At 45.1% G+C, this 10,671-nt stretch overlaps 1 protein-coding gene across 1 annotated transcript in view; it reads left to right on the forward strand.

The window, feature by feature from the left end:
• Positions 1–10,671, forward strand: part of LOC112107977 (duodenase-1-like) — a 37,088-nt gene extending 26,417 nt beyond the window's left edge. Inside the window, exon 4 of the mRNA XM_024201923.2 lies at positions 10,496–10,671. Coding sequence (XP_024057691.2) covers positions 10,496–10,671 — 176 coding nt within the window. The remainder of the gene's footprint in view (positions 1–10,495) is intronic.

The following is a 10,671-nucleotide window of genomic DNA, read 5'->3' on the forward strand; positions in this document are numbered from 1 at the left end:
GCCGTGTCACGAATGGAAACAGTTCTCAGAGTCAGACATTAGGAAGCACAAACGGAGCTGTCTGAGGGCCTGAGTCCAGGACTGGGATGGAGGGTCTGCAGGTCGGGATTCAGGGTCACTAGCAGAGATGACCCATGCCTGCCCATAGTGGGGGCACAGAATGAGGGCAGCCCATTTCATCAGTGCTATCCAGCATGCTCAGTCCATGTGAGCATGGTCCGTATAAGCCAAATAGGAAATCTGGGGGGGCATTTGTGGTCACATACCGGCCACCCCCCGCCGCACCGCCTGTGGCTTGCACCAGCAAGACCGTTAAATGTCTATATCTTTCTCTGAAAAATTGTTATTTCTCCACTCCCCACGGGCTGACTTATTTCCTTCTTCTCTGGGTTCTTAGAAAACTTTCAAGACCATTTTTTTTTCTCGGTGTAATGTTTCATAACTCCCTGGACCCTGGCTAGCTGGTCACCAGATAACGGGCAACGGAGGAGAACAAAGTTCAGGGGATTTCATCTCAGGAGACATTTCATAGAGTAGAATCATAGAAATATCATCCTGGAAGGGACATCGAGAGGTCACCTGGTCCATCCCCCTGTTGTGAGGCAGGACCAAGTCAACCTAGACCATGCAGGACAGGTGTTTGTCCAATCTGGGCTTAAAAACCTTCAGTGATGGGGATTCCCCAACCTCCCTTGGGATCCTATTCCAGAGATTAACTCCATTTAGGGTTAGAAAGTTTTTTCCTATGACTAATCACAATCTCCCTTGCTGCAGATGAATCCCATTACTTGTTGTCCTACCGTCAGTGGACATGAAGAACAATTGACCCCCATACTTTTTAGAACAGCCCTTAACATATTGGAAGACTGTTCTCAGGTTCCCCATTAGCCTCCTCTTCTCTAGAGTAAACATATCCAGTTTTTTTCACCTTTCCTCCTAGGTCAGGATTTCTAAATCTTTGACTATTTTTGTGGCTGTCCTCTGGAAGCTCTCCAGTTTTTTCTAAATCTCTCCTAAAGTGCGGCACCCAGAACTGGACACGGTAGAATCATAGAATCATAGAAGATTAGGGTTAGAAGAGACCTCAGGAGGTCATCTAGTCCAACTCCCTGCTCAAAGAAGGACCAATCCCCAACTAAATCATCCCTGCCAGGGTTTTGTCAAGCCTGACCTTAAAAACCTCTAAGGAAGGAGATTCCACCATCTCCCTAGGTAACCCATTCCAGTGCTTCACCACCCTCCTAGTGAAATAGTGCTTCCTAAAATCCAACCTAGACCTCCCCCACTGCAACTTGAGACCATTGCTTCTTGTTCTGTCATCTGCCACCACTGAAAACAGCCTAGCTCCATCCTCTTTGGAACCCCCCTTCAGGTAGTTGAAGGTTGCTATCAAATCCCCCCTCACTCTTCTCTTCTGCAGACTAAATAACCCAGTTCCTGCAGTCTCCCCTCATAAGTCATGTGCCCCAGCCTCCTTATCATTTTTGTACCCTTCGCTGGACTCTCTCCAATTTGTCCACATCCTTTCTGTAGTGGGGGCCCCAAAACTGGACACAATATTCCAGATTTGGCCTCTCCAATGCCAAATAGAGGGGAATAATCACTTCCCTCGATGTGCTGGCAATGCTCCTACTAAGGCAGCCCAATATGGCATTAGCCTTCTTGCCAAAAAGGTCAAAACGTTGACTCATATCCAGCTTCTCATCCACTGTAATCCCCAGGTCCTTTTCTGCACAACTGCTGCTTAGCCAGATGGTCCCCAGCCTGCAACGGTGAATGGGATTCTTCCATCCTAAGTGCAGGACTCTGCACTTGTCCTTGTTGAACCTCATCAGATTTCTTTTGGCCCAATCCTTCAATTTGTCTAGGTCACTCTGGACCTTATCCCTACCTTCCAGCATATGTACCTCTCCCCCAAGCTTAGTGTCATCCGTGAACTTGCTGAGGGTGCAATCCATCCCATCATCCAGATCATTAATGAAGATGTTGAACAAAACCAGCCCCAGGACCAACCCCTGGGGCACTCCACTTGATGCCAGCTGCCAACTAAACATTGAGCCGTTGATCACTACCTGTTGAGCCCGACGATCTGGCCACCTTATAGTCCATTTATCGAATCCATACTTTTTTACCATGCTGGCAAGAATAATGTTGGAGACCATATCAAAAGCTTTGTTAAAGTCAAGATATATCACATCCACTGCTTTCCCCATGTCTACAGAGCCAGTTATCTTATCATAGAAGGAAATCTGGTTGGTAAGGCATGACTTGGCCTTGGTGAATCCATGTTGACTGTTCCTTATCACCTTCCTCTCCTCCAAGTGCTTTAAAATGGATTCCTTGAGGACCTGCCCCATGATTTTTCCTGGGTTTGAGGTGAGACTGTAGTTTTCTGGAGTCTCCTTCTTCTCTTTTTAAAAGATGGACACTATATTTGCCTTTTTCCAATCATCCAGGACATCCACCGGTCGCTGCCAGTTTTCAAAGATAATGGCCAATGTCTCTGCAATCACATCAGCCAACTCCCTCACCACCCTTGAATGCATTCCATCTGGCTCCATGGACTTGTGCCTGTCCAGCTTTTCTAAATAGTCCTTAGCGTGTCCTTTCACCACTGAGGGCTGTTCACCTCCTCCCCATACTGTGCTTCCCAGTGCAGCAGTCTGGGAGCTGACCTTGTCTGTGAAGACCAAGGCAAAAAAAGCATTAAGTACTTCAGCTTTTTCTAGATCATCTGTCACTAGGTTGCCTCCCCCAGTAAGGGTCACATACTTTCCCTGACCTTCTTCTCCTTGCTAACATACCCATAGAAACCCTTCTTGTTACCCTTCACATCCCTTGCTAGCTGCAACTCCAGCTGTGCTTTGGCCTTCCTGATTACACCCCTGCATGCTCGAGCAATATTTTTATACTCCTCACTAGTCATCTGTCCAAGTTTCCACTTCTTGTAACTTCCTTTTGGTGTTTAAACTCACCAAAGATTTCTCTGTTAAGCCAAGCTGGTCGCCTGCCACATTTGCTACTCTTTCTGCACATCGGGATGTACTCACCAGTGCCAAGTAGAGTGGGACAATTACCTGTGTGTCTTACATAGGACACTCCTATTAATACCCCCCAGAATGTTACTAACCTTTTCCCCAACCACATCACACTGCTAACTCATATTCAATGGGTGATCAACTATAGTCTCCGGATCCTTTTCAGCAGTACTAGCACCTAGCCAGAGATTCCCCATTTTGTAGCTCTGCATTTGATTTTCCCTTCGTAAGTGTAGCACTTTGCATTGTCTTTATTGAATTTCATCTTATTGATTCCAGACCAATTTTCTAATTTGTCAACTTTGTTTCAATATCTAGTCCTGTACTCAAAAGTATTTGTAGTTCCTCTCAACCTGATGTCATCTGCAAATATAATATTTATATTCTCCACTCCATAATCTAAGCCATTAATGAAAATATTGCATAGTACCTGACTCGGGGCTGACACCTGCTGCACCCCACTAGAATTGTTCCCCCAGTTTGACACACAACCATTGATAGTTTTTGAGTTCAGTCTTTTGACCATTTCTCCCAGCACCTTATAGTAATTCCCTTAGTTTATTCATGAGAATGTTTGGTGGCACTGTGTCAAAAGCCTGACTAAAATCAAGATATATCATGTCTACTGTGTCCCCCCATCCACCGTGCCAGTAACCGTGTTAAAGAAGGACATTAGGTTGATTTGTCATTATTTGCTCTTGTCAAATCCGTGTTGGCTATTCCTTGTAACCCTATTATCCTCTAGGCTGGGGCTTCCTAAATGATTGTTTAATAATTTGATCCAGTATCTTTCCAGGTATCAAAGTTAGGCTGACTGGTCTACAATTCCCTGCATTCTCTTTGTTCCTCTTTTGAAAGATATGTACTACATTTTCCCTTCTCCAGTCCTCTGGGACCTCTCACCGGCCCCTTGCTAGGTCCCTTGTGAGGTGAAACTCATTTTGTGCCCTAGCCTTTCTAATTTTGTTCCTACATGCTAGTCCTAGTCTTTGTTCTCCCCCTTAGTAATTTTTCAAATTTCCCCTTTATGGATTTTCACAACTTTAAAGAGTTTCTGTTGGAGCCATATTGGCCTCTTACTATTCTTCCCATCTTTGCTTTGCATAAGGACAGTTTGTAGTTGTGCCTTTAATATTGCCCCTTTCAGACACTGCCAGCTCCCCTGAACTACTTTAGCCCTTAGATTTTCTTCGCCTGGGACCTCACCTGTACTCTTCTGAACTGGTTAGTCTGTTTTTTGAAGTCCATTGTTCTGATTCTGCTGCTCTCACTCCTTCCTTTCGTTAGGATCAGGAATTTTATCATTTGAGGGTCTCTTTAGCCTAAATTGCCGTCCACCTTCAGACTCGCAACCAATTCCTCCCTGCTCGTCAGATTCAAGTCTAAAATGCCCCTCCCTCTCGGTCTTTCCTCCACCTTCTGAAACAAAAAGTTGTCCCCAAGACATTCCAGGCGCTTATGGGAAATCTTGTGTCTTGTTGTATTACTTTTCCAGCAGATGTCTGGGTAGTTAAAGTCCCCTTCCCTCCCCGCCATCTGCCCTCTTTACTTGTTCATTTCACAGGCTGGCTTGTGTCCTCTGGAATCAACACAGAGTTTTATGGAATCCCGTCCCTGGAGTGTTTCCTCCTCTCCCGGATCTCTGTCACCCAGGGCTGGGGAGCCCCAGTCACTGGCAGTCTGAGCTGTCTGTCCGACCAGAGCAGTTAGTTAAACAAATCACTAGGATCCAGCCACTCTCTATGCATTTCCTTCTGCTGTCAGTGGTGATGGGAAATGGGAGATGGGACCTTTCCCCTCTGGGGGGCACCAGCCCCGATCCCGCCCCAGGTCTGTACTGTGTGAACTGGTCTGTAGATGATGTGAATTGTAAAATTAAATAAATTAGTGGTCATTTTTAGTGGTAATTTGTGTATGAATCGTTTTTTAAATACCATCATTACACTGGGATACGAGCTGCAGTGCCTCAGTTTAACCCAGGAACATTTCGGTTTCATAGCAGAGTTGATGGACAACGTGACAGAGGCGGAGGAAGCAGATAGAGCGTTAGATGAAATCATCAAACTGACGGATACACGTTAGATAAAAGTTAGAGCGTGGTCTGGGAACAAAACACGGCATATTGTACAAATAAAATGAAGATGCTTGTTGTAAATAAAATGTCAGTTTAAAATGTCGGTGTGAAGTGTGTTTTTATGGAGCTCAAGGGGTGGGGGGGTTGTCAAAAGAGAAGTAGGTTGAACCCGTGGTGTACTTGTACTTAGGTTATAGCTTTTCAACAACAAGAAAAATATGGACGGCCTGTTCCTCTAACAAGGGCCCCTGGCTATTTGTGCATGAGGGATAGGCAGTTGAGGCATCTGGGCCATTGCAAAGTAGCTCCAGAAACCCTCTTAAATCATACCATTTTCTGCTTCGGCTTTGCCTTTTCATTTTCCTGCAGGTCCTCTGCATTAGGACTGTAGTGATCATGACACCTCTGTTTTCAGCAATGTCTCAGGTCTTTCAGCTACTGGTGCATATTATTTAATGTTGTTCAGCATCTAGGGTTACAGTTTGCGTAAAAGTGTTTTATAAAAACACAACAAAAAATTCTCTAAGGTGTTGAGACAAGATAATAATAAAATTGTAATTGTTGCTTTGCAGGCACCGCTACAAAGTATCTTCAAGTATGTAATCCCTCTGTGCTTTTGTTAATATTATTTCTGCTAGGCCGTTGGACAGGGGAGATAATACCTCGTAGAGTGGGGAAGGGATTCTGAATGACAAACGCTCGCCTGTGCACAAGCATAACAACTCACAAAGAATGGCTGCCTACAAAACTGTGTCGCTAAAAGAGATTTCAGTTAGTTATCAATATTCTCCTAAAACCTCAAGACAGCTCTCTTATCCCCATGCGCTGTTCTCTATGGCTGTGGCTTTTGTCTTTTTAATGGTTTTATTGTAAAACCCTTCATTTGCCTATGTGTGCGTGTGTGTGTGTGTGTGTGTGTGTGTGTGGTTTTGGGGCATAGGGGGAGGAGATGCTTAACCACACCATGGACTTTTAAAGCTCTCTTTACAATTTAAAAGTAGAGCACTTTTAGAATTCTAGGCAATTCGTTTGCACAAAAGTTTAAAAAACAAACTAACACTATATTTTAAAGACCCCGCCTAACCATGTAGAAAGCTATAACATGTCTTTACATTTTATTTTATTATTGTAAAACCCTTCTTTATGTGAGGGTTTTGTATTATATTCCTGTCCCCCAAGAACTTATTTCTTCACAATTTACATTCCCATATATCCTAATTTTACCGGGCTGGGGGGTGGGGGGAGGAGAAGGAGGTTGATCTTACCAAGTAAGTCAGTTAGACTAAGATCTTTGTGTTGCAGAGATGATCATTAGTTAGTTATGGAAATTGAGTAAACTTAGCAGCTTTTTAGGCGTATGTTATTTAATTTTAAGCCTGTATTTTTGCTGCAAAATTAAAGAGCTTTTAAAAAAATATGCTGCTTCAAATTGTCCTCACTGCATGCTAACTGCTTTTTTTATTGAAATACATATGTAAACTCCCCTCAATTGTGACAGTTTTCATATTCTACTCAGTTGTTTTGGTACTTTACAAATGCTATTTTTCAAAGGATAGGCTAGTGTATCTTAAACATCTTTATGTAACTGAACTTCTACAAAATATTCCTAAAAAAAGACCTTGTTATGTTAGAGCTCATTCAATGCTGGGTTTATGGTTTACTGAGGGCTTGTGTCTCTTCAGATAACCAGGGTGGGTGTTTATCTTAGGAGAGGTGTCTCTTTGTTGTCAAATATAAGATTTTCCATTTTTATTTGAAAAAAGGAGCTGATTTTTGTGTAAGCTGCTTTCTTAGTGTCATCCACTGTAAGAACCGGCTAATATAGGTTCTTTTGAACTTTTATTGTCAATGCCGGGAATAGAACTTTCAGACTTTACAAAGTTTACAGCTAAATCATTTTATGGCTTGGGGTCTTTCTGAGGCTTGGTGTTTTTAACCCTGGAGTTGTCGGTCATTATCTTTATCTTAGAAGAGGGGCCTCTGCTTGTAAACGTTGTATAATTTCATTACAGAACTTTTCCTTTGGGAAAAAGTTTAAAAAGCAAGCCAGTGTTTTTTTGAGAGAAGGAGAAGGTTTTGTTAAAAGATGTATCTTTATATTCACTGTTAGCCAAAGAATTAAGAAACGAGCTTATCTTCAAAACAGTTAGAAGGGAGTTTTATCTATTTTCTCCTCATTGTTGTCTTCTAGGAACAAAACAGAGCGGGAACCGGATGCTCCATAATTTCTCTCTTTTAAACTTTTATTGTCAGTGCTGCAGATAAGACATTCACTGCTTTGCATAAATCTAAAGCAAGTTGGTGTATTTTTTGAGGGAAGTTAAACATCTTTTGTTAAAAGGAGTATCTTTATTTTCACTGTTAGCCAAAGAAAAGCGTTTATCTTCAAAACAGAAGGGGGAGGGAGGAGAAAATACAAGGGTTTCTTTAAAATTTGAAAAAAAAGTAGCTAATTTTTGCTTAAGCTGTTTTCTTAGTGTTGTCCAGTATAAAACCAGCTAATATTCCTGTCATGCAGTTATATTATTTCATGATAGGAAAAGAATTCCTGGACTTAGCAAAAGTGTTAAATGGAGGAAGTGGAGTTTCTTCAGATAGGCTATCTCTGAGCTTCATGTAGTCAAAAAGCGATAGCTTTTGTCTTATAAAAGCATGCTAATAAACATTTTGTTGCAGTAGTTAACAGCTTCAAATAACAAAGGACAATGTAGCGGTATTTAGCGTACTCCTTTATGCAGTTACACATTTCTTTTGAAATTTTCTTGGATATGACATCCTCCCTTTATAAAGCTTAACAGCTGGGGGTGGGGGGGAGGGACGGAGGGAGGTGGAGGGCTCTCATTTTAAAATCTTGTTATGATATAATTGGTTCAGGAAGCACAGCTTGTGATTGGCAGCTAGTTGGCAGCCAGTATCAAGCGGAGTGCCACAAGGGTCAGTCCTGGGGCTGGTTTTGTTCAATATCTTCATTAATGATCTGGAGAATGGTGTGGTTTGCACTCTCAGCAAGTTTGCAGATGACACTAAACTGGGAGCAGTGGTGGATATGCTGCAGGTAGGTATAGGATACATAGGGACTGCGGCGGGGTGATGACTCGCTGACGCGGTGCCTCCTGCTGGACATCTCGGGAATTAGCTCTTTCAAGCCCAGAGCACCCTCTGCAGGCTGATGGCTCACCTGCTGCAGCCCCCCGTGTCCCTCTTGGACCCTGGTGGCCCTCTACTTCAGGGTTCTTCCCACAGCAGCAACCCATTGTCTCTGAGTCTGCCCTCCCAGGGGAAACCCCAACCCTCTATCCCCACCTTAGCTCAGTGGGTACTGCCAGTCAACATCTAGCCCCCGCTCCGTGGGACGGACTGAAATCTGTAAACCACTCATCATTGGCAAGGGGGTTAGGACCTGCTGTCTTTGCCTATCTCTGGGCTGCCCCTCTGCAGCCCCCGTACCTATTTGTAGGCCTTTAACTAGGCTTGTAGCTTGGGGTTTTACTGGGCTGGAGCTCCCCAGTTCCCTCTGCCCTTCCCCAGCACTGCTCCACCCAAGGGACCCTTCTCAGCTCCCAGGCAGCCAGGTCCTTCTCTCTCAAAAAGCTAGAGAGAGAATGTCTATTTCAGTCTCTGGCCCTCAGCCCTCTTATAGGGCCAGCCGTGGCCTGATTGGGGCATGGCCCCACCTGTGACTGCTTCCCCCAATGAGCCTAGCTTTTCCCCCACCCCAGCCCTCTCCCAGGGCTGTTTTAAGCCCTTCAGGGCATGAGTGGGGTGACCACCCCACTACAGAGATGTACACAAATTATAGGATTGGGCCAAAAAAATCTGATGAGATCCATCCTCCAACAGGCGTTTGATTTCCCTTCTTTTTCTCTCCCCCATCACAGCTGATGGACGAGGCCAATCTGACCCACACTGTGGACACCATCCCCCTGCCCTGGTGACAGGCGAAGGAGGGGTGTAGCAGAGTGCTGGTGCAAGAGCATCTAATTAGCCCCTGCCCTGTCAGCTCCAATCAAGGAGAACAGATTGAGACTGATGGAAAAGGCCTGATGCTGGCCTGAGGATTGGCAACACCTGCCGGCCTGACGAACCAAGGGCTATAAAGGCTGGGAAGGAGCCAGGAGGGAGCCAGGCAGTAAGGGAGAGGACAGTCAGGGAGGGAGCTGGAAGACTCATGGCTGAAGTCTGATTCTGCCTGTAAACAGAGGAAACCCTGAAAAGACTGTGTATTTTGGCACTGGTGGTGGGACAAGGCTAGGTGAATAAAGACATGGGTGTGGCACAACCCTGAAGTCTCTCTGAACCTGATTTGGGAGGGGAAGCAGGCCCAAGAAGAGGGGCTGGTCGATGTGTGCAGCATGGCCGGCTGGGGCCTGACAAATGCCCAGCCCTCCCCAACCCTGCAGGAGGTGGAACTGAAGATCATGGGCAAGGGCATGTGTCTTCCTCAACCATATGTGCACTATGCCCCATCCAGAATGCGGTGTGTGGGGGATCCCCAGAAGAGGAAGGCGTCATTCCTGGTGAGTGTGGGACACGACCATGTGGCGCAAGGGACAAGAGGCTGCTAGAACTGGACACTGACAGGGCTGGACAGAATTGGGAGAACCAAGATCCATGGAGAGCCAGCCAGAGAGCAGGAACTGGAACTGACTAGATCCTAGCACTAAAGGCTGGAGGGTAGAAATCAAGGACCAAAATTGGCCAGATCCTAGGAATCAGGGATGGAGGCTAGAAATCAGGGACAAGAACCAGGCTGGTCTTTTAAATGTGGAATGGATACTAATTATTTTGGTTTAGGAACTGGCAAGATCATAGAAATCAGGGGTGTAAATGAGCTGCATTTTCAACAGGTTCTAGAAATCAGGGACAAGAATCAGCCACGTCGTGGAAATCAGGGATGGATCTTACTAGTGAGGGACAGATCCTAGATATCAGGGTTGGAAATCAGCTGGATACTAGGAAATAAAAAGGGGAATTGCTGAATCAAGAACCCAGGGGTGGATCTGAGAAATCAGCAGGAGGTCCTAGAAATAAAGGGCAGGAGTTAGCCAGACGCTGAATATCAGGATTTGGAATCAGGGATGGGAATTGAGCAGGTTAAAGAAATTTGTAATGGATGCTAGAAATCAGACACAGGAATTGGCCAGATTCCAGAAATCAGACACAGGAATTGGCCAGATTCTAGAAATCAGGGACATGGTCTAGCTGGATCCCTGGACCTTAGGGTGGGAACTCCATGCAAATCCTGAGAGTGACTTGACCGTGAGACCCCAGGATCAGGGTTACAGAGCTGGATTTCAGCAATGTGAATACAGAATGCAGCTTGCCCTTTGTTTGGACATCTGTAAACCCACACCTGATTTTTACTTCTCAGGCAACTCCGGAGGCCCCCTGGTCTGTGACGGGAAGGCCCAGGACATTGTCTCCTACGGCAAACCTGATGGGTCAGCACCCCAGGTTTTCACCAGGGTCTCCAAATACATCTCGTGGATCAAGACTGCGCAAGCTGACGCCATAAACGGGAGCATTCATCTCTTCTCACATGATTGGAGAGACAGTTGA

The sequence above is a fragment of the Terrapene carolina genome, unplaced genomic scaffold (assembly GCF_002925995.2).
Source record: "Terrapene carolina triunguis isolate 2854851 unplaced genomic scaffold, T_m_triunguis-2.0 Scaffold665, whole genome shotgun sequence".
Classification (NCBI taxonomy): Eukaryota; Metazoa; Chordata; order Testudines; family Emydidae; genus Terrapene; species Terrapene triunguis.